Source organism: Phyllostomus hastatus, unplaced genomic scaffold (assembly GCF_019186645.2).
Source record: "Phyllostomus hastatus isolate PE091 unplaced genomic scaffold, TTU_PhHast_1.1 phas_contig_64, whole genome shotgun sequence".
Taxonomy (NCBI): Eukaryota; Metazoa; Chordata; class Mammalia; order Chiroptera; family Phyllostomidae; genus Phyllostomus; species Phyllostomus hastatus.
The window spans coordinates 5,135,526-5,160,641 of NW_025333928.1; the positions used below are offsets into that span (position 1 = coordinate 5,135,526).

A 25,116-nucleotide genomic window follows, 5' to 3' on the forward strand; every position below is an offset into this window, starting at 1 on the left:
TTCCTTCCTAAGTACTAGGCAGAGTTTTCATGCCTTGGTTTTTCTCTGAGCCTCTGCCTTTAGACATACTGTGTTGCTCATAGTGATACAGCTCTAGATTTTCTGTTCCTCACTCATCACTCTGTGCCTGTCCATTACCCATCTATGTGCAAACACTCATTGGAACTGTGAGCCATCAGAAGGGATTCCTGGGAGGGCCCACTAGAATGGACATCACTCATCTAACCTCTGCTCTTCTAGACTCTTCTTGCAGGCTTCAGCAAAGGGGATCCTCCAAGTCTCGGAGGCATCACTAGTGTGTACAGTGACTTCTCAGCTGATTTCTTTTCAAACCTTAACCTCCATTTTTTTCTAACCCTCACCAACTCTATCTTCCATTTTGTTCTCCCCACCCACATTGCCTCTAATTTTACTGAGCTCCTACTAATTACCAGGGACCATGCTGTGGATTCACATGTATTATATCATATTAATTCTCACCACAGCCCTGCAAGATAGCTACTGATATTGATCCTATTATATCTCTATGGAAATTGTAAGTCAGAGAGGTTGAGTGACCTCCCCAAAACCACATAGCTGGGAAGAGGCAGGACTAGGACTTGAAACTAAGTTTAGTGATTCTAGTTGCCTCTTTCCATCACTGACAGCACTCTTCTCTACTTTGGGGGCCAAACTGCCCCCATCTCCATCAAACTGCTAGTCTTTTTTTAAAATAGCAGTTTCAAAACTGCTACAGAGCTGCATAGTGACATCTATGGGTAACTCCTCCCTCTTTGAAAAAAAGGTTTAAAATTGTATCTTGTAATTGCATCGTTATAAGGATGAATATATTAGTGTTGTATGTTAAAGCATTTTCTTCAGTGTAAATATTTCTTGTGATTTTAAAAAAAATTAAAATACCTCGTGAGCTCCTAAAACGGCTGTATCCCTCCCTTTTCACACTGCACTGAGTGTGTTTGGTGAAGCTGGCTGGCACCAGCACCCCAACAGAAAGCCCCTTAGCAGCCGCTGAGCTTGTCTCCTGAAAGTCACCTGGTTAGTAATGTGAACTTTGGGTTTGGGCACAAAAAGCCGTCCAGAGGTCCAGCCCCAGAGGACAGCACCTTCTGCTGGAATCAAGCACAACTCTGAATTTGGACAGGAAGAAACTTCTGAAGAGATCAAAGTCAGTTTAGTTCAAACCCCTAACAAAGACCTTTTCTAACGGCTTGGCACTCCTGTGGTGGGAGTCTATCCTAATTTTAATTTCAGTGGTGTGGATGCACATGCACACATACCCGTACATACACTAGATGTGGTTACATAATCCTGCAGACAAAAACACTTCCTTTTACTTCAACCTGCTATGCTATCTTCCTGCACCATATGGTGAGCTCCTCTATCTCATGGTTCACAGATAGCTCAGTCTTTGCTACCTGCCCCCTTAATCCTCTTCCCGGAGAACTTTGTGACATTTGCTGTCTGATCTTGGTTTCCTGCCTTCTCTTTGGTTCCACCCCAATTACTGCTCCTTCCTCCCAGCCTCCAGTCTTTCATATGCAATTCTGATTGCTGGGTATTTTTGCTAGCTCATCTTCCCAAATCCTTATGAGGCTCTCTTACTTTCTGAATTCTTCCAGGTCTCTTCTCAGTAAAGTGAGTGACTCTGTCACTGTGGTCCCTACATTCACTCCTCAGAAGATAGTAAATGACAGAACAAGAAATTATAAGGGTCCATTTTCCCCAACAAAAATAATTATATTAAGGAAAATGAACTACCTGGAACTCAAGGTTTACAATACTCTGCCCTGTAGGAAGTAGACTATCAAGTCAGAGTGAGTAAAGGGGCATTTGCTGGAAAGATCTGGCATGTTTCTGTGCATCTCCCAGCACCCAAAGGCAAGAAATGCAGCAGGAATGCAAAAGCTTTCAGAAGCCCAACAACCATTGTCTCCATCCTGGGGCCTCCAACCTGTGTCATCCTGCTTCCTGGATGTGCATCACACCACCTTCCTCAGCTGCATGTCACTCTCCAATTCTCAATGTCTAATTCACAGATCAAAAACATCCTAGAATTTTTTAATCCCAAGAAAGAGAAGTTGATGGGTCAGTATGGCTCAGCCACCCATGTGACTTAGTTGGCTGTGGCCAGGGGGCGGGGCCACTTTCCCATTCAGCCATCTGATAGCATGACAGGACAGACTCTGAAAAGCTAATGTGGAATACACAGTTTCCTTGAGAAAAGGAAGAAAACACTGGTCTGTTTTGATACATGGGCCAAAGTGGGAATTTAAGTCTGTATATTCTTTAAAATGTTGCCTGACTCTTTGGGAAAAATAATACAAAGGTAAATCCAGTCTTCTTATTGAAGGGCCATCTAGTGCTTATTAACATGGAGACTGTCTCAGGTGATAATTCATGGCCACTGGTCCAATGACTGGGCTGTCATGGTTCCTGCCACCTTCCGTATCCAACTCAACTACATCTTTCTGTGTTATTTCAGAAAGTCACAGCTCTGTTAAGATGAATTCCTGGTTACCAACAGCATAACCCATAATCAAATACAAACTTGATAGCAGAAACCTGTAGGTTATAATTATCCAACACCCAGGGTAGATATTTTGGATGTACAAATATAGGTGGTTAGTATGATTAAATGTGCCTTAGTTTTTATTTCAGTTCTCCCTCACCCTGTCCAGTTTCTCATCATGAATTGGAAACCACTGCAGGGATGGCAATACATTTTGAGCACTGAGGGCTTTTCTTAAGTGTTTTATATGCATTGTTCATTTAATCTTCACAATGATCTTACGAAGTGGGTGCTGTTATTGTCTCCACTTTACAGATGAGGAGTTGAAAGATCAGATAGGTGAGAGGCAGAGTCCTACAGCAGTGGATGCAGGTTCAAACCCCGGCAGTCTGGCTCCTGAATGTATAACCACTAATCCACAAAGCCTCCACTCCTCTCAAAGTTTGTAACAGCACCAACCACAAGGGGAGGCTTGTGTGCTCCAGGATGATCAGATCAAAGAGAAACAGGCTTGCTTTGTGCAGCCTAATTGTTGAAATGAATGACGGACCCTTAAGTGTTTCATCATATTTTCTTTTGGTAAAAGGCATCAATTATCAGTCTGTTTTCCTGGGAACTGTCTAAAAATCAGTCAAATTAAATCTGCTTTTATTTCTACTATCCAGTTTTGTGTACTATGACACATGTTTAAAAGGAAATTCACTAAGCACAAATTTCAACAATATTGAATTTAGCTCAAAAGAACACTTCAATACTGGAATTGATAGCTACCAATTCTATCATATTAATTCCATGATATCAAAAGTTAGAAGTGATACAGCCCAGAGTTTTTAAATAGTAGTCCTTTTGCATTTCCCAAACAAACAATGAAACATTATTAAATTCTACTGAATATCTTCATTTGAAACACAGGGGCTAGGCATTCCTGGCTCAAAACTCCTTTCCCTTCCTCTTGCCCCATCCCAACAGTTACTGTGAGTCATTCCTTGCCAGGGTGTAGTGACATTTGCTTAACAATAGCAAGTCTGCAAGAGCTAGGGTTCACTAGGCTGAAAGTACCTCCATTGGAAACCATTTCACACTTCCATGGGCTTTCTCTGCTACTGGGCGAAAATTCAACTTGATTAAGGTGTGACATGGCATTATTTAAAAAGATCTAAATCTTAGTAATACCTGTCAACCTGACCTCTGATCTGAAAACTCAGTTTATCTATCACATAGATCCATGCCGCCCCACTATCAACATCCCCCACCAGAGTGATACATCCACTATGATCCATGAGCCTACACTGACATGTCATTATCACCCAAAGTCCACAGTTTACATTCAGGTTCACTGTTGATGTACGTTCTGTGGGTTTGGACAAATATGTAGTGACTTGTATCCATCATTATAGTGTCACACAGTGTATTTTCACTACCCCAAAAATCCTCTGCATTCTTCCATGTCCCCTCCCCTCTGGCAACCACTGGTCTTTTTACTGTGTCCATGGTTTTGCCTTTTCCAGAATGCCATATAGTTGAGATTATACAGTATGTAAGCATGTGAAGGGTTTTTACTTTAAGTATGGAAACCTTATATAACAAATCATGAACTAATCAAGTTGTATGCCCTGAGTATCACTGCATGGTGCTCTTATTTTTGTCTGGCCAACTTGAAGGTTGTATCCACACAATGATTCAATCCTCCCCAGATCCACACTATTAATTCCCAATTAGCATCTTTTCCCCACTCTACCACTTTTCAGTTTTTCCTGAAGTACTTCTTCAGTTAGCCAGTCTACCCAGTTCCTTCTCCAAAACGAGTGATTAGAAGCCAGAAATCATTTCTAGGCTGTTAATTTGTTGGGTCATAGAGGCAAGTGCATTTGGTCCCCCAAACCATATGACTACATTCAATTAGTGTGACTGCCATGAAAAAAATAAAATGTAAAATAAAATGCATATATGTGTGGATATATAAGCTTAGAAAATGTGACCCAGAGTTTGAGTGATAACAGCACACTTTGGAGAATCAAAATTAGGGTCTTCAAGATAACTTAAATAAAAAATTACTTCACAAAGTTGGAAAAAATAAAAGATGACCTAGAACATGTCAGGGCATCTTCGTGATGGGTGAAAGTTAAAAGTTGGAGAACCTCAAAAGGTGAAGAGTTCATCAACTGTGATGAACACAGTGTACCGAATTCTTTCTCTGTGTTAATCTCTCAATATGCCTTATATCATTGAATCATCATTATGGCCCTATGAGCTAATGGACTCCTGTCTACATATTATTGCTACATCCAACATGCTACAAGGTCTCCTGCTCCTCATTCCAGTTTTCTGTTTCTCAAGGGTTGGGTGGTGTAAGTCAACTCTTCATCGCTGGCCCAGTCGGAAGGAGGGCTTTGGCAAATCTCCATGCCAGAAAAGACGAGTCTGGAAGGCCTGGAAACCATATAGTCCCTTCCTCATTTGGAATTTTAGAAGTTGACAGATGGTTTGCTGATTCCACAGGGAAGTCTGGTCTCTACTGGGCATGCAGTTCTCTGTGGAAGTCATCTTCACCTCTCTAGGAGCTCTCCTGCCCAGCCCTGCCTCTGAGCACAGGAAGTATGGCCTTGCCTTTCATTCTGGCCTCTGCATAGGAATCTCCTAAGACAGATTTCCCAGAGATTTTGGTCTGTGCTCTCTTCCTCTTTTTCTCATCCTCTTTCTCTCTTTCTCATCTGTAGAATGTGAGAGAGAACTATCACACCCACAGGAGTTGGACATCCCTCTTAATCTCCATAATTATGCTTTCCCTTTAACAGCAGGGCTTGCTGTGTGCCAGGCATGGAGCTGTACCTGCCTTATGCCACTTGTTTTCATACTAGAGATGAACTATTGTCATACCCCTTGTAAAGACTAGGGAACTCAGAGAGGTTGAGTAACTTGCCCAAGGTCACACAGCAAGCACATGCTAGATTTAGGATTCGAACTCAGGATTCCAGACCTGAACTTATATCTACTATAATTTTACGATTCTGATTAGATATAAACTTCCAGCTTGTTAGACTCAGTCCATGTCATAATCTTATTCTTTTATTGAAGAGCTTGTCAGGATACCTGTCATGTTGTGAAGATGAAGTTACTGAAGCTACTCTTCCTTTTGTAATGTAGCTGTACCCAAAGTTCTCTCAAAACCCCATCCCTGCGTGGGTGAATGTCCTGGGAAGAACAGGTGGATGGTGTGTGCCCAGTACCCTTCTCCCTGATTACAATGCCATTCTCATGGCCTCTTGCCACCTCCCTGCCAGCCTTTCCCTGGGCAGCCAGGCCTGGCACAGGAGGCCCCATGCATTTAGAAGATTCTGATTTGATTGGTCTGGAGTGTGGGCCAAGCACCAGCTCCTCAAACCTTCTCAGGGATTCTACTGTGCAGCCTGGAGGAACAGGTGCTCAATGTGAGCAGGCATGGCCAGCCCCTGGGAGATGATGGGGAGGGGAGGACACCACATTTTCCCTGAAATATAGTATTGAGCTGACCTATATTACCCTGGTCAGGTCTTTGGAGGGACTAGATGGAACAAATGCAGGAGACAGCCTCTGAGAACAGTGGACCCTCAAAGAGCTGGAAGCCAGAAATAGAGGGGGATACACTCTTGCCAGTGGATCAGCACCAAGTCCTGTGCCTGGTCTTGTCCACAAGCTGCTCCCTAGTGTGGTGGGTGTGGAAGAGGAGGGTAGTCCTACAGGCCCACAGTGGACATGCCTGACTTTAGCTTGCTTCTCTATCTCTCTCCCATGCCACCCTCAGCTCATGGCCCCTCACTTATCCTCTTCTCCAAAATTCGTGTTTGGGGACCTAATGATCCCCAAATGTCTGTCTGTCTGTCTGTTTCTCTCTCTCTTAGATGCATTATCTGAGTTTATCAAGTTAGAATCCTTTCTCAAGCCCTGTGTTAGTAGAGTTTGCTGGCCCTGCAATGCTGGGTAATTTAGTCTGCTGGTCTCCTCTCCTCCTCCTCCTTTTCCAACCTGTTATAGGAATGTGATTGAGAACATCATCCACTGTAGAACCACAGATTCGAAATCATGAAGATATTTCATGAGGACCTAAGTTCTAGGGAAAGCTTATTTTCTCCTCAAAAAGTGATTTCCTTATAGAAAATACGAATTTTTGTTATGTTTCATGTATCTCTGGTTGCTCTGACTTCTAGGAGGCCGAGAGTACACACACACACACACACACACACATTATTTATGCAGGGGTAGGCAGAAGTAGGTAAATAATGATAATAAATAATACAATAATTAAGAACACAAGAATAAACTTTTGTGTACTCACAACTGTAAGCCTGCTTTGCCTACCCCTGTATATACAGGGTGAGGCTGCATACATGCATATACAAACATATGCACAGTATATGCTATGCAATCATTTTAACCAGCTTTATCAGGGTTTAACTTATATACCATAAAATCCATTTGTTTATGTTATATAACATTGAGCTACCTTTAATTCTTTGTGAAATATGTTTTGGATACAGCCATATATATTAAACAATGTTGAATCCTAAGTAACTAAAGATCTTGAGTGACCTACATCTGGGATTTTTTAAAAACTACTTCTCCCACTCAAATATTTTCATTCATTCATTCATTTATTTGTTCATTCAACAAATATTTATTGTCTACTATGTGCTAGATATTGGGGTACAACAGTAAACAAGTCAAACAAAATAGCTGCCTTCATGGAGCTTACATTCTAGGGAGGGAAGAAAATAAATAGAGATTAATATAGTTCCAGGTGTGGTGAGTGCTGTAAAAAACAAATTAGAGGAAGGGGATGGGGAGCAACAGAGGGGGCTGCAACTAGAGAAGGTGGTCAGGGAGGATGTCTTCAAGGAGGTCACTCTGAACAAGGTGAGGGAGCAAACTCCTGAATATATCTGGGGGTGGAATCCTGTAGGCAGGAAAGCAGAGTGTGTGCGGAGGTTGGGGGCAAGCAGAGTGGGAGCAGAGAACGAGTCAGAAGCAACTGCAGGAGAGCAGTTTAGAGATTGTGGAGGCTTAGATCAGGAAGGAGGTTGGATGTGGCATGTATTTTGAATGGAGAGCTGACAATACTTGCTGATAGATTATATAAAATATGTAAGAGAAGAACTGAGGGAGGCTGAATTGGGCTTTGGACATTTGGCAGGTGTCTGTTGACATTGGGGGAGTTGGTGGCAGGGTTTTTGATCCCTAACTATCTCTACCCTCTTACATTAGTATGCAAATGGACATACAGTTCCCTCAGGGAGACTCTCCTTAGCCAGCTGAGAACTGAAAAATGGTGCTGGTAAGCAAGGATCACAAGCAGCCCCCTTGGTTGCTCTCTGAAAGGATGAAGTTCATGATAACTACTGTAGTGGGTAGAATGGTCTCCCCCACAAGAGATATGCTCAGGCCCTAACTGCCAGTACCTGTGCATGTGACCTTATTTGGACATAGGGTCTTGGCAAGTATAATCAAGTTAAGATGAGGTCATAGTGGATTAGGGTGGGCCCTAATTCAGTGACTAGTGTTTTTATAGAGAGGCCATTTGGACACGGACACAAAGACACAGGGAAGGGCACTCTGTAAAGACAGGGGCAGGGATTGGAGTGATACATCTACTAGGCAAGGAACACCAAGGATTGCTTGCTGGCCCCCACCAGAGCTTGGGGGGAGGCATGGAGCAGACTCTCCCTCAGAGCCCCTAAAATCTCAGCCAGCACCTTGATTTCAGACTTCTGGTCTCCAGAACTGAGAGAGAATAAATTACCTTTGCTTCAGGCTACTCAGTTTCTGGTTCTTTGTTCCAGTGGGAAACTAGTACAACCAACGGGTATTAAGCACTCATCACCTTTCCCAGCATGGTACACACCTTGTACCACAAAATCCCCTCAGTATCACCAAAAGCTAAGTATTGTGGGTATCCCTTTTTTACGGATGAGGAAATTAAGGTTTGGGAAAGTTAAATGAACTTCCTAAGGTCAAGCACTAGGATGCGGTAGAACTTGGATATGTACCAGGTCTTCTCAGCATAGAGTTTGCCCTAATCATCACAAACACTGACCTATGGTCAGAAGCCAAGATTCCAGGCACACTTTGCCATCTGCATTCACCAACAAACTTCCCAGATGGAAATCTCTGTGCTTCCTCCCTCCATTCTATCTGCTGTCACTGGAGCTCTGCTGTCTATCACGTCTCTCCCAGAAGATGTGTGGGTAGCAGATGTGGCTTGGAATTTGATAAGAACTTCAACACATCCTTTCCATCTGCTTTGAATCCTCCCACTGGAGGGACAGCTGAACAAACAGCCCACCCCCTCTAGGTTGGTATTGACTGAAGTGGAGACTCCTGAAACTGTGTGAGACAATTATAAAAGGTCATTTCCACTTAAAGGAACATTTTAGAGCACGGCCATCACTGTTGTCAGTGCTACAGCTATTTTTCTGCCATCCTTTCCCATACTAACTCTTCAGGGCCCAGGAGGAGGAGTGAAGATCTTTGCAAGCCATTTAATGCTTGGAGTCAGAGACATATCTGTCCTGTTCATGGGCATGTCACCAGAGCCTAACATAATGCTGGACACAAAATTCTCAGTGAATGTGTGGACCAGATGGATGAAATAGTAGTGACTGCAGCACAAGCTCAGACCACGCTTGTTGGAAGAAGTAAATGGTATGTTAGTGGTTGTATAAGAAATGGAGAAAGTCAGTGACTTATTCTGTCTGTGGCCATGAATTAGTTCACAGTGTCCCAAGTCTTAGTAGGAGGGTGAGTAGGAAAAGAAGGAAAAGGGCCAGGATCTGGAGCCAAATCTGAAACATCCCAACAATAACTTGAAGACAGCAGTTTCACAATACAACACTTGGTACTTAGGCTTTGGAGAATCAGATGAGGTGTGGATAAGAGCATGAATTTAAAAGACAGGTGACGTAGGAAGTACCACTTCCTAGTGGAGTGACTTTGGACAAGTAACCAAATTCTCATCTGTAAAAGTGGGATAAGAGTGGTACCTACACTACACATTTGTGTGGAAATTAAATGAGATAATACACAGGGTGAGTAAGACATGGGTGTGATTATCTTTTTCAGTCCCAGACTAGTCCCCTTCCCTCACATGCCAGTCCTCCCAACATGGCATTTGCTGTTCCTGGCACAAATGCAGTCGTTCCCTTTGCACAGCACCTGTTCCTTGTCCAGTCTCCCCACTTGGTGCCAGTGCTACTCTGTCTGCTGGATGTCTTGGATTCTGCTGGAGACTTGCTGGATCTCAGAGAGCTGGGGGTAGCAATCAGGAATCTGAGTTCTAGAGCTTGAGTGCTCTCTTCCTACAGTGCATCCAGGCCAAGATTTACAGATCCAGGTAGCTGAATCCTAAGATAGCATGGTTCTCTTCCCTTTGTCTAGAATGTGCCTTCCCCATCTCTGCCTTGCTGGTCCTGGGTCTCTACTTAACCACTACATCCCCAAAGCATCTTTTATTGAGTCAGGGTAAGTCCTCCATTTAAACACTCACAGAACGCCACACAGTTCTTCAGGGGTTTAATCACAATTGAAGTAGGCCATTATTTGGGCCTGAGTGTGAACCTCGTGAGGACAGGGACCTTATCATTCCAGATCCCCACTGCCTCTCAGTGCCTGGCACATCCTAGACACTTGTTCATGCTGACTGAATGAAGGGGCTAACTGGCCAACCTTCCAGATCCTGAAAAGACCAGGAAAAGTGACATGTTTAGAGGGCCAAGTGAATTCCATCTCTGGTGCCTTCACTCAATTGAAGCTTTTCAAAAAAAATTGATTGAAAATAGTGTGCAAACCCAAACCCAAGAATTAACAAACTCAGGTGACGGGAGCCACATCTGACAATGCTGGGTGGCATTAGTGCAGGTATGAAATTAGATGTTTATTGCTGCATTAACAAATCACCCCCCAAACTCAGAGGTTTAAACCAATAACAGTTTATCATTTCTCACCGTCCCTGGGAATGAGGAAATTGGGATGCTTACTCAGGGATTGTGATTTGGGGTCCTTGCAGTAGCAGGAGCTGGTTCTGGAGCACCTGGAGCACCTAGAGCCATCTGAGCACTAGGCTCTTCATGCAGTCTCAGGGTCTGTCCATGCAGCCTTATTCTGTGGCCTCACTAGCATGGTGGCCTCAGGCTGCAAAGGCTGGTGTCCCAAGAGAAACTGACAGAAGCTATTGACTTAGAAGTCATGTAGGATCACTTGCACAGTATTCTGTTCATTGAGGCCACTACAAAGTCCTACCCAGGTTCAAGGGGAGAGGTCAAAGTCATAGACTCTGCTTCTTGATAGAGAAGTGTCAAATATTTACAGACAAGTTTTAAAATTACCACAGAATATCAGTTCCTTTATAACATTGGGGAAAGCTCTCAGAAAGCTCTCTGAGAAGAGGCAGGGAGATATCTATTGAAAAGGAAAGCTTTCTCTATGACTTCTTTCATTCAGCACAACACTCTCTAGGTCTATCCATGTTGCCACAAATGACAAAATTCCACTCTTTTTATTGCTGAGTAATACTCCCATGTGTTTGTGTGTGTGTGTGTGTGTGTGTGTGTGTGTGTGTGTGTGTGGACTTCTTTGAAAAATTGAAGGGGAATAAGAAGTACTAACTTCCAGTTAAAAAATAAATAAATCACAGGAACATTAAGTACAGTGTAGGGGATATCTCAATAATATCTTAATGACTTTGTATGCTGACCAGTAGGTACTAGACTTACTGGGCATTGTATCATAAGGCATATAAATATTGAATCACTAAATTGTATACCTGAAACTAAAATAGTACTGTATGTTAGCTGTAATTTAATTTTAAAAAAAGAAAAGGAAAACTTCATTAGAATATTAAGGAGCAAAGAAAAGTTCCCTTCTTACCCCCATGAGTTACTGCTGAGAAATTGTGAGGAAAATCAAGATGAAAGGATTGTTTTGCTTATGGACACCTCCTAACCACCATATTAAATGAATCAGTTTTGATAGCACCTCAAATGTTCCTCAAAACACATTGAGTGATTAGATTCAAGAGGAAGGGAGGCAATTGTTAAAATACAGACTTCCTGGCCACAGCCCAGAGCTGCTTCTAAGTGAGAGGTGGTGCTTGGAATCTGTACTGTAAACAAGTTTTCCCAGGGATTTTGATACAGGCAATAGGCACTGTGCTTTTATAAAGAATGAATTTGCCTTGTTTTAAGTCACCCGATGATATTTGGCTTCCTGAAATTTTTATTTTCATTAAGATTTGAGCTACTCAAGCAATAATTTTGTCTCATAGGATCTCTAAGAGGCATAAATCTACTCAAACTAATTTAATTTAAATCACAGTGATAATTTTATTGGAGGGATATGGGGGGTTTTAATGGGAAACAACCAAGCCTTGAGAGAGACTGGAACCTGGAGCTGGAAAGCAAGCTCTCTGCTCATTCTATGATGTTTTTCTCCTCACACATCCATTTAATTCTTCTTGGCCTGCATGTGGTAAAAACAAACCTTTATAGACAGATCCGTGTGTTTTCCCAGTGCAGGGCCCCAGGACTGACTATTTGGAGTATACTAATAGCAAATTCTTAGGAAGAGAATCTGACTGGCTCAGCTTAGGTCAGTTATCTACCAGTCAGCTGTGGCCAAGTGGGTCTACTGCCCAATCAGGAGGTTCTTCCTAAGTGGCTCCTTGGAAATGGTACCTGCTGGTCACTGTTCCCTCTGGCACAGTCATGACCAGTGAAAAAAGTGATGTGTTGTGAACCACATCAATTAACATGCCCTGATTGTGACCACAGCTATATGGAAGGAGGCCCCAGGACAATAGGGGAGTATGTTCAAATATTATATTAATCATCCTTATAATTATGTCAGAAGTCTTTCTTCCTCTCTGGAGTATAAAGTCAGAGAATGTTCCTGCTTGTTTATTGCTGTATCCCCAGTGCTTACCAGGCTCTTAATGAATATTAAATGGTTGAATGAATAAGGGAACAAGAGATCCATATTCAGTTTTATCAGGAATTTCCTCCTTCAACAAATATTTATTGAATATCTACTATGTGCCAGGTACAATTCTGTGGCCTTGGTTTACACCAGTGAACAAAACAGGCAAAGATACTTGCCCTCATGGGGTTTATATTCTAGCCATTTTGCTGGGCATTGATCTGTATCCCAAAGGGATCAATACTTGGTCATTGCTCTTGGAACTGTCCTTAATGATTGGGTTCAGCTATTGCAAGTGTGAGGTCTGTGGAAAACTTCATCTGTTGTTTTAGTGTCAATGGAAAGCATGTGGACGAAGATTTGAATGAACATTAGCTACCTTGGCTTTCCCCTGGGACCACTTCCAACCACCCTGACCTACTTGTTCTCTTTCCCAGGTCATGCTCTCAGAGCGCAAAGGCACAGATGAGCTCTATGCCGTGAAGATCCTGAAAAAAGATGTTGTCATCCAAGACGATGATGTGGAATGTACCATGGTGGAGAAGCGTGTGCTGGCCCTGCCTGGGAAGCCGCCGTTCCTGACCCAGCTGCACTCCTGCTTCCAGACTATGGTAATGTGTCTGGGGGCCCTAGTGCTTCCCCTCCAGGGTTTCACTGGGCTTTGGCCAAAGATGTCCCAAAGAGATACCTGTGTCCTCCTCATTATAACACAGGAAAATGTGGGGCCCAGAGGAGGCTGCTGAGAATTTCCGAGGTGGCTGCTGAGAAGTGCTCACCCCTTGAGGCAGGTGCTGTTTCAACAGAGATAAAGGAACATAGGCAATTGGTTTTATAACCAACAGAGCAGGGCTTTTCTCTGACAGCAAGAGGTGACTTGGGGACAGGAACTCAGGACTTTAGGTTTCACAATATGAGATGTAATAGCAGGTGGGAATGATGGCAAAGGTCCACACATTTCAGGGGTGTCAAACTCATTTTTACTGGGGGCCACATCAGCCTCTCGGTTGCCTTGAAAGGGCCAAATGTAATTTTAGGACTGTATAAATGTAACTACTCTTTAACTAGGGGCAAGGAGCTCAGCAGTGCTGTCAGGTAGAAACAAGGTACCAGGCCAGATAAAACAAGATGGACAGCCGGATTCGGCCCAAAAGCCTTGTGTTTGCCACCTATGCTCTAGATGGTTATAGGCAGCCCTCCAGACCCTTTGGCTAAGTGCTCCAGTCCCTTCTGCAAGTTGTATGGACCTCCTTGGAGGAGTGGCTGCCTGAGAACACAGTCCTTGGAGGGCTCCTAGGTTGTGGGGCACAGTACCCTAGGCAGGGGCTAGTGAGCTCAGAGCTGGGGCTCCCGAGGAGGGGACATTTGTGTACTATCTGCTACTGATCAGGTGTGACTCCAACTCTGTGAAAGCAAGAGACATCCCTTTAAAAACATCTTTGCCTTGTCCCTTTTTAAATTAGACTATGGTTTCCATACCTAAGGAGGGGGAGACCTGAGCCCCTATTGCAAATAGGGACAAAGTTAATTCTTGCCTTTGGGGCTTCTAAGGGCCAGTGGTCTTGTGCCTTAAAGGTGCTTTCAGGACATTTTCAAGATGATTTTGACTCCATCCAGCTCTTACCCTACATGCTAATTTTAGAGCCCTACCCCTATGTGAGATATTACATATAATATAAATATTGGGACTTCCTCTCTTCTCCAACATCACCAACTCCTATGTGCTGCTAAATTAGGTTGAACACATCCAGCCTCTAAAGACCCAGAACTGGATTTGGGGGGGTTTTCTCAGTGCAGACCACACACCAGGCACAGGACTGCCCTGTGTAAAAGGGCCTAGCTCCTTTTATGTTCTAAATGGTCTTTTAATACATTTTGAAGTCAGAGAGACCTGAGTTCAAACCTGGCTCTGTTGCTTACTGACTGAGTGACCTCGGGCAAATTATATAACCTCTTTGGGCTATAATTTTTTTTAATCTGTAAAAAGGATGAGATAATAGTAGGTATATATCCAAGGTTATTGTGAGAAGGAAATGAGATTACACATGCACAACACGTAACATAGCACTTGGTACCTGGAAAATGCTCAGTAGATATTATTTATTTCATAAATGTTGGCCTTGACCTTGACTAAATCCTGTTGTATAGAGCTGAGTAAGCTAGGTCCTGTTTTTGAGAAGTTTATGGTCTTAGAGCAATAGTTAAAGATAATGCAATAGGGGCTGTGATAACAAGACCTAGAAAGGTGGATGGGTCTGCAGATTGTTGCCCGATTGCCATGTAGTGTTTGCTTTTTAGGTGATGAGATGATTTTCTTCTGGTGCCAGGTCCTCCAAATCTTGGAAAGCCTCCCTACCACAGGGGTCATGGGAGGACACATTTTATGCAAATGTGTATAGTATTCCCTGTGGGGGCTTTAGTCCACCAGCCTCTCATTGAGGTCTGCTGGGTGACAAGAGGCTACAAGAACACCCTTTGCTCTGCCACAAGCAGGACTAAGAGGTGGAATTGTATTTGGCACATTATAGAGCAGCCACTTGTATGCAAAATGGCCTTGGACAGTATGAAGGGGATTTGGGTAGACTTTCAACTATACTCCCCTTTTCAGTTCACTTGAAGTTTTTCCAAGAACCTCAAGAAGAAAGTTTCTGTTTGGTGTTACTCTGCCCACAGCATCTTCCTGATACTTGGCTTTTTAACAGAGAGGTTACCAGGCCTTAGGTTCTAGCTTTGGCAAACAGCAGTTTCTAGGTCATTGTTTTGTTTTTGTTATATTTTTTTTCACAGATTTCTTCTATTTATGACAGCACTATAAAGTCTTTTAATTTTGAAATATTGGAAAAAATACAGAAAAACACACAAAACAGACATTTAGTAATTAGTTATTACCAGGTTAAGTTCTCTGCCACTACCCAGGTCAAGAAAGAGAACTTTGCAGGCACTCTAGAAGTTTCTCTGCATTCTAATTTAATGTCCCCCAGTGGTAGCATGACTTCCTTGCATGTCTTTTATTTATTTTTTTTGAAGATTTGATTTATTTTTTAGAGAGAGGGGAAGGGAAAGACAGAGGGAGAGACACACCAGTGTGCAAAAGAAACATCTCAGTTGCCTCTTGTAGGCCCACAACCAGGGACTGGGCTGCAACCCAGGGATGGGCCCAGACCGAGAATTAAATAGGCAACCTTTCAGTTCATGGGATGACTCCCAACCCACTGAGCCATACCAGTCAGGGTTTCCTTGCATGTCTTTATCATTTTATCTCTGTGGCTTAATATTCCCAATTTTAGAAATTGGATATGTTTTGTAGGTCTTTTAATACAGTGATTTTCTGCTCCATTCTTTCCTTTGCTCTGTCCTTTTATCTGCTGATGATCTCTGTTGGCCCCATAGAGGGTTCACAGTCTGGATTTTGCCAATTGCACAGTAGTGGGGCATCTCCACATGTTTCCTTTGTCCTCCATGTTTCCTGAAGACTGTTGACTGGACCTGGGCTTGGTCAGACTCAGGTTTGATCCCCTCAGCAAAATCATAGGTGGTGGATGTTCTTTTTTCTGAAGGCAAATAATATCCAGCTTCCTCTCTTTTTGTGATGTTGGCAACCACTTATGCTTTGCAGCCTAGGTCCAATAATTCATTAAGGATTGTAAGAATTCAATACCTTAATTCTAACATTCCCTTCTCATTTAATAAAAGAGCACAAGATTCCCTCATCTAGTGCCTGGTGCCCCAGGGGTACAGTTCATACAGGAAAGGCAGGCTTAAATGCTTGATTCCCATTATTTGTCAATTTCCATGAATTGGTTATTATGCTCCAAAGGTGGCTAAAGTTTGCTTTTTTTTAACAGGAGAAAATCAAAGTTTAATACATGTCCATGAGGAGGTCACATAAGCATGAACATTCTGTGAAAATTCCAAAGACAATGAGACTACATTGGGTATACAAGACATTTTTGAGCAAAGGAGAAAGTAGGAAGAGGACTATTAGATTTCAGAAGTGAGAATGGGTGATTTACAGGAAATTGATGGAGAGCAGAACAAACATGGCAGAAAAATCTCCCTCAGTGACTCAGAAACAATGAAACATGAGGAGGGGTTATTCAGCTAACAAAAGCTAAAGTTTGCTTTTAAAATAAGATTTTTGAGGAAGAGAGCCAATGCAAAGAAAAATGTGATATTAGCAATAATTCGTGTCATCTGGGGACTTGGCAAAGATAAAGAGGGAGTGCTTCTTTCCAGTTCAAGTCTGGGGAGTTAAGGCCTCAAGGTATTCAAGTGGGGGCTGAGATGGGGCTACACTAGACTCTCAAACCTCTAGGTTTCCTCTTTCTCTGTCTTCTCTTGTTTCCAATGTTGGTTCCCAAATTGGCTCACTGAATTCAGCAGATGAAGGACAGTCTCAGTCTAGTAAATAGACTGGGAAGGAGATCTTGTACTCGAGGTAGAGGCCAGGGTCAGAGGAGCAGGGTTTTCCATTTCAGTTGGATGTGTTGAGATTGGAAGAAATTAGTCATCTGTGATTTGTTGAAGTTAATATTTTTATTTGTAATTTACTGTTTTAAACATGATAAATTAAGTTTGAAATTATTCCTTAACTACTGAGCTGCCTCACTCACTCATGTTTCAGTATGCTTTTTGGAAGGAGGGAGGAGGGCCTGGGTGCTCATGAAAGTTGCAGTGTGCTGGGTCCCCCCCCCCCCCAAGGAGCTGCCACACACCAGGGAAAAGGTGAAAGGTCCAGAGAGAGCCCAGAGCATGTGTGTGTGTGGTGCTCATCCTCCATGGAGTTGCCACACTTGCTGGAGGCTGACACAGTCTCCAGGTGCAGCGAGTCCAGGAGTGAACAGATTGCGTTCCCATTGGGAGGATCAGATTAAACAGTCACCACGTCTCTAGAAACTATATTGTGTGAGGGGAGAGATGTGACTTTAAATATTAGAGTTGCACTTGACTCAGGAGATGCACTTCCCGTGAGGGCAAGGCCACTGGGGGAGGGGCCAGTCCTCCACCCATGTTGCCTTCACTCAGTGGCACAGGTTCTTTGAGTGAAAAGCACCCATTAAAATTTTTTCATTTATTTGGGGTTTTTTTCAGCTAAGCACATATATTTTAGTTTTACATAAATTAAATTGACTTCAAAGACATCATAATGCCTACAGTTTGTGAGGCTCAGGGCTAATGATCATAAGCCACATGACAACCCTTGGATGGATCTTGCCATCATTCCCATTTTACAGACGAGGGGACTGAGGCCACACAGTTAGTATTTTATGGCTAGGATTTGAACTCAGGCAGCCAGGCTCCAAAGGGCTTTACATTAACCTCTACTATGAGGCCTTTTAAGTATGTTGAGTATGGATCTCCTGGTTTCCACTCCCTGACACCACTGGGGTGGGATCCCTGGTGCCAGCCTAACTCCAGGCTCAGCAGGGCCTTGGCTCTAAGAGTCTTGCTCATCTTCCACCTGCTCAGTGCAGGCATGTGCTGCTCTGTCCCTCAGCTTTCCCAACTTTGAGTGGAACTCACTTTCCATCTGAGTGTCTGCCATCCTGTGTGCCTTCAAAACCTTTGTTTCTTTCTAGGCTCCCCAAAATACTGCAACAGAGGAGGCTACCTGTCTGTCATCCCACTTTGCAGGTAGAAGGAATGGAGATCTGGGATGTCGGGTAGTTTTCCCTAAAATAACACATGACTGAACTCAGAGCCCAGACTTTTGCCAGTACATTTTGTTGAGTTGCACCAACATAGCCTTAACAGTGATGATAAAAAAAAAGACAAAAGCATGAGTTAGTACTGCAAATGCTTCAGCACGCATCAGGCATGTGCTCAGCTCTTTATAGGTCGTCTCTCATGTTATCTTCCTGACACCTCTTTTGGGGGGACACTGTTACTATCCCCAGTTTATGGGTGAGGACACTGGTATTCAGAGAAGTTCAGTAACTCCTGCAACGTCACACAGTTGGCACTGGGATTGGTTCTGCAAGACTCTGGGACCCCAAACCCAAATACCTTGCCACCCTGCCTCTGCCTTCACTCCAGATTCCTTTTTCTAGTTTATAAATTACTTTTACTTTCATGATCACATCTAATTTTTACAAGAAGACTATAAGCAACTACTGCTGTTCACATTTTTGCACCAAGGACATGGGCCCTCAGAGAGACGGAAGGGGTTAGGTTCCACAGTTGCTAAGTGGCAGGTGTCCTGATGCCCCTTCAGGTATTCCTTCCACTATGAAGGAGTCACCCACCTACTGACCCCACAAGGACATTGCAATGTTGGAAAGATCATGTGGGAGTGATTTTAAAATGTGGGGAGTACTGCATATATATGAGCGAACCATTGTTAGTGTGGCTCACACAAACAAGAAGGTGACACCCCTTTTCAGGGAAGGCCTGCAAAGCTGGTCATCTGGCTCACACTCACCTTCTAGAATTGCATATTCTCTGAGCCCCAGATTGAGGCCCAGGAGGAGGGAGCCTGGGCTAAAAGTAGGCAGTGTCTATACGCCAGTGTCCCTAAAAGTCAGATCATTACTGCGAGTATACAGAGGTTACTAATGCTTATTGATTCTGTCAACAAATATTTATTTGTTCACATAAATGTATCAGGACCCAGCTGCATCATTGTGAGGGGTCCCTCAGTGAACAAAAGAGAGAAAGTCCCTGTTCTAACAGGGGAGACAGATAATAACAATGGCAACAAAAAATAAAACAGATAGAGGTGGATGGATCGGGATAAAGAGATGCTATCTTTCATAGGATGACCAGGGAAGGTCTTTCTGATAAAGATGCATTTGAGCAGAGACCAGAGCAAGTGAGGGAGTGAAGCATATGAGTATCTGGGGGAAAGTGTTCTCGACATCAGGGAGATGGAGTGCAGGAGCCCCAGTGGGAACATACTCAGTCGTGTGTGAGGAGCAGTGAGGATGCCACTGCATAGCCTGAGTGGATTGTCATTTTGTATTTTGTGACCCAGAATTTCTTTATGAATTAGGTACCTTTAAAAATGACAAATCTGGTATAGCATGCTGCAAATTTGTTATATTTGTCTTGCCAGAGATTTAGAATTTTAAAGTTGAAAGATCCTTAACAGGATAAAAAAAATCAGGTGGTCAAAATAGATAAAAGGGAAAAAAGAACCTACTAATATACAAAACAACTTTTATCATTCTTAAAATGATGCAAGTTTAATTTCTAAAAACTTGTTAGAAAAGCATAATTACATCAGATGTATTCTTAACAATTGGATTTTAAAAAACTTTGAAAAGTATGCACGGCACGATTTTGACAGAAAATGTAGGATATTAAATTCTATCTAAGATATTATTTTAAATGTGTTAAAATTGACTGTGCACATGAAAAAAAGTCAGAAAGAGACAGACATAGACCAATCAAAATATTGATTCGATTTAGGGAGGGGACCATGGGTAAATGTCTTGGTTTTGAAAAGTGTCTATAGCAAAACAGTTTACAGAGTGGTCAGTGTGCCACAAGACAGCAAATGTTCGTACCCAAACAGATGCAACAGCCATTGGAAGACGTTTGAATTTTTAGAGAATTGCTCAGTAAATGAGCTGGCTGTAGGTGAATGGGGCTTAGGGGAATTGCTCCAGAAGCACAGAGGGATATGCCTGAGCACCTCAGTTCAATAACTGGGCCTGTGATTACCAGCTGTGTGACCTCCAGGAAGTCACCTAATAGCTCTGAATATCAGTTTCATCATCTTTAAAGTGGATAGGTTAAAAGAGTTGATGTACAAAGTGCATGGGAAACACTAAAGGGAGGCGCTGCCTATCTGAATGATCAGAGCTGGGCAAAAGGGCACTTTGCTGCATAGGCACAGAAGGATTGTGTTTTTCCAAGGGGCAGTTGTCAGCCTGGCACATTCATGCAATTTCCCAATTGCCAGTGGGTACAGACAGTTAAGTCTCCTTAGCAAAACATCTATTTTAAATGTTTTCTTTTCAATTGAACATATGCACTTCTTTTTTTAAAAAAAATTGAATTAGACTTATGAGTCATTGAAGGACAGAAGTTACTTCCCAAATTTGCTGTGGGGGCCCAGCAAGAACTCAGCTGCAAGGCATGCTGGGAGGAACATCAACCGGAATGCAGCAGGGGACAGGGAGGGGAGTGAGGATGATTGGACTTGTTGAGGTGGCCCTGATAGCATGTCTGTTAAGCACCAAGAGTGCCCAGGAAGTCCTGGTAAGTCAGAGTCAGCTGTGCCCTGGCAGCAGTTTCCAAGGATATGGTCTGACGTAAGGGTGTTGCTGTAGGAAGGTCTGGCAGTAAACTCAGTCAGTGATGGTTGGGTTGCAAGAAACAAAACAACCCCTCCTCAAAACTTTCTCAAGGTTTTTTTAAAAGGATTTTATCGGAAAGAACTAACCAAAGGAAAATTTATACCTGACCCTCACAAAGAATAAGAAATTGTAACTTCAGAGCTTCCTGGAAGAGATCTGTTTCTTTCTCCTTGTCTGTGTTTCTCCCTGGATATGGTAACATGGCTTTCCTGGCCCCTTGCAATTTGCTTATCGATCAGATTCCCTGGGTTCCAGTCCATCCTCACAGGAAAGAGAGCCTGATTGGTTTAGGGCAGGCCAGATGTCTTATTCCTAGCACAATCAGCTGGTAATTGGCTACTACTAACTTGGTAGGAAAGTTTAAGAAGGAATAATTGGTTCTCATATCAGGTGGGAGACATCATGTTGAGTCCAAGGAAACTAACTGAGCTGGAGCAGGGCATAACACACTGTGGCAGTGCCAACACGGCATGCAGTGAGCAATGGCAGGGGAGAGAGGAAGCTGAGGGCTTTACTGTGTCAGGGCTGTAGGGCAGCTACAGCCATTTGCGGACCTTGGGTTCAAGAAAGGACCCAAGAATGCAACCAAGGCATATAAATCTGGGGTGAGTAGGAATAAACACAACCTGGTTCTCTCTGCCTTCTTATTGGTGGCTTTGCATCTGCATTCAATAATCAAAGGTCCATAGAATTCCAAAGAAGAGAGATGGTCATAGCCCTTGAGAACTTTGCTCCCTATGTGGAAGGGCAAGGCTTTGAAAGTTGAAAAAAGTTAGAGGAGCGTCAGCTACTTGATTCTGGCAGTGATCTTAGGGCTGTAGAATACAGAGGAAAGAAAAGTTGTGTGCAACCCACATCCTAGTGAGGCTCTGAGTTTGTATGGATTTGATGTGCATCAGATGATATATCTTTGCAACACCCCTATAAAGGAAAAGATAGTACTACCTCCCTTCAGGAAGGCAGGGGAAGTATCTGATGCAAGTTCCCAGAGTGAATAAGCAGTATAACTGGACTTGAACCCAGGACTAGCTTTCATTAACCACGGCACTGCACAGGTTTTCAAGAGAAACAGATGGATCTGAGTGATAAGAGGAACAGCTTTTATACAGGAATAATTCACTGACCAGCATGGGAAATGATTCAAGATTGTTAAATAGGTAAATACTTACTGCAACCCACCTGAGAGCATGGGACCTGCTCTTTAGACGTGCCCACATTATTGATTTTATCTGTCTGTGGTATCTTATTAAAAATGGCAGGTGTTCCCCTGGCAATCACATGGGCATGATATAACATCCCACTTGCAGCTATCTTAGAAGAAGAACAATGATCTCTGAATTCTCTGCCCTGTCCTGGGCCTCCCAGGTGAATGCTGCCATTCAGTCATTGTTTTAAATCAGACTGTCCTTATACCCACATTCTAAATTTGGGAAATTCTATCTAACACTTTTGCATAATGCAGTGACAGACATTTAATATTATTTACTTACTGATTGAATGAGAGAAATGAAGGAGAAAGGAAATTTAAATTTAACCAAAGTTATTTCATGCTTAGGAGACTAGGGTAATGTGTACTGAAGAAAAACAAGAATAACAACAACAGTTTGAAAGAAACACAGCTTAGCAGACTGGCTAGTTTGAAAAGAAAGACGGCGAGCTTGACTTTCTGAAGTCAAGTGCTTAACTGTAGTTGACAGTGGAACACCCATGTCTTATAGTTAGCTGGAGCAGACTGGAGCTCAGAAGAAAGGGAAAGGATAGACACATAAGTCAAGATTCATCAGCCCAGAGGATGAAAGTTGAAGTTTTGGACTGTGACAAGTCCTCTTTGGAAAATTGAGCAAGTAGAAGAGAGCCAAGCTGAGCCTTCAGTTGATATTCAAGAAATACTTTTTGATTTTATGTGGTACAAAAAAAATAAGTCCTAATCAAAAACTACTGCATGTGACTATGAGAAAGATCTTTTGAGACCTTAGAGTAACTTGGTAGAAAGAATAGGGGATGAGTCACATTTCAGGGCACTGTGGAGGGCACTGTAAAGTTCATAAGGAGTAGGAGGCAGTTACAGTGGCCAGAGCCACCAGAGCTCTCTCTTTGTGCCTCTCACATAGGGCCTTTTATCACATTTTATTTTAGATGGTGGCTTGAGTTCGCTGTATATTTGTTTTAACCAAAATTTTGAGGGCAAACTTTTATTTTATGCATCATTTTTGCCCTTTGGACAGCTAATGCATGACTTGAAAAAACAACTGCTCAATAGAAGTTCTAAAACTCCCTTCTCTGGTCCATACCAGCTGTAGGTGGCCTCTGTAGTGTGTTCCTTACTTTTGAGTGGGAGGTAAACTTGGAAGGACACAGACAAATTGCATTTGTTGTAAAAATAAGTCATTTTGGGTATTGATGGACCAAACAAAGCCAGACTGGATGGCACAAAGAGTTGAGAGGCTCCACACATGTGTTTATTTTGTACAGAAACAACAAATTTCCATTTATGAATTTCATATGAAGTTTTAAAGCTTTTAAATAATTGTGCTTATGTTTAAAAAATCAAGTTAATAAAAATATTTCTATATTAAGTAAATGTTTGTGGATGAGGCAGATAAACATGATAAAGACCTTGAATCCAGTATGGGGCCCAGGGAAGTTTGGGTGGATGGCCTTACCCAGTATTGTCATCTGGTCTCACCCTGCCCTTCTCCTCTTTTGTAACCCCATGCATCTTACTCTCCCTCTCCGTATCAATAACCACAAAACTAGGGACTTCAAGTGCTTGTTTTATTTTTCACAATATACATTAAAATAAATACAAAACTATCAAGATAATGGCATGTACATCTGTAGTTTAACTAAAGTCATTTCCTATCCCATATGGGGAAACGTTGCTGCTGGGAAATGTGTCTGGTCTCCGCACTTGTCTGGGGAATCCCTCCCATTGGGTACCCAGTTATTCACAGCAGCATCCTGGCAGTGGAATACCGCCTGGCATAGAGTGGGCATCATTAAGCATTTGTTCAGAAAATGAAAAGACAGAGATGCCAGCTGTAATAGCTGGAGCCCTGGTGTGCTAGAGCCAGACTCAGTGAAGTTCAAAGATGATGGGTTTCAGGCTTTCCCTGCAGACACTCAGTGGTGGGAAAAGACCACAGAACATGGCATTCCCCACAGTGGAGCTCTGCCCCCAACACTGGGATTCTGACTAATGAGTTTAGGGGGCAAGTTGAGCTCTTCCAAGCAGAAAGCAAGCAAGTGAAATCTCTCCCTCACTTGTTTCTCTGTGGCCGATGCCATCTGCTAGTTTTAAAAATAATTTTTAAAAGCAAGTGTTTTAGTTCTTTTCAACATGCAGCAAAGACAGATGCTATTTTGAGGCTTATTTTCTATCAACCCCCTCCCCCAAAGAATGAGGATCTAGGTGTCAGCAGTTCTGGCTGATGTCTCCACTCTGCCACTAAGTTGTATGTGACCATTTTGCAGATGTCATATGCATTCGATGCTGGGAACAGAAATGATAATTCTGCCTCCCTCTCTGCCTCTCATTAAAGATGTTGAGAGGGTGAAGTAGTATTCGTCTGAGAAAGTCCTACAACATTTCAAAAATAATTGATTAACTTGCCAGCTTCTCCATGTGCCTTCTCTCCCCACTGGACTGGTCACCCTCCGAGGGAAGGACATACTACACATCCATACCGTTTCTAGCCAGAAGCTCACACAGGAGGCAGCTACTAAGAGGTTGCAAGTATAGACTCTGGATCCAATCTGCCTGGGTTCAAATTCTGAATCTGCAACTTAACTACTGAGTGACCATTTACAGGTTACTTATCCCTTCTGAGTTTCAACATTCATGTCTTTAAAAGGGGGAGAATGGCAATCCTGTTTCTGTTGAGTTGTTTAGAAAGATAAGTGAGACCAAATATATAAAGCACTTAGCTAAGTCATATAGTAAGTGCTAACATGATGGTAGGTTTATTTCATGATTACTGTCATTCTAATTATTAGACACTCAATACTCATTTGACAAATGCTCATATGACATATATATGATGATGCATTGTAAGGGGACTTCTTAAAATGGTGGGTTAAGCATTTGAATATGGCCAGTATCATGCTAGACACTTTCCATATGTCATCTTAGTACTCTATGGGGCAGGTAAATAATGTTCACTTGCAGGTGAAGAGGCAGCTGGGGATTTGAGAGATTAAGTGACTGCTCTGTGTTATACAGCCAGTCAAGTATATAGGAAGAAGACTTCAAATCCTACATTGATTTCAAAAGCAGAAACTGTGCTGTGCTTTACTTCTCCACCATCCCCGCTCCTGGTCTTATAGCCCCCACAATAGCTTTGCAACTTTTGACAGCAAACCTTT

General features: G+C 42.7%; 1 protein-coding gene across 3 annotated transcripts in view; it reads left to right on the plus strand.

The window, feature by feature from the left end:
• Positions 1–25,116, plus strand: part of PRKCB (protein kinase C beta) — a 340,114-nt gene that overhangs the window by 270,978 nt on the left and 44,020 nt on the right. For all 3 annotated transcript variants that reach the window (XM_045848918.1, XM_045848917.1, XM_045848919.1), the window contains one exon: positions 12,889–13,062. In XM_045848918.1, coding sequence (XP_045704874.1) covers positions 12,889–13,062 — 174 coding nt within the window. The remainder of the gene's footprint in view (positions 1–12,888; positions 13,063–25,116) is intronic.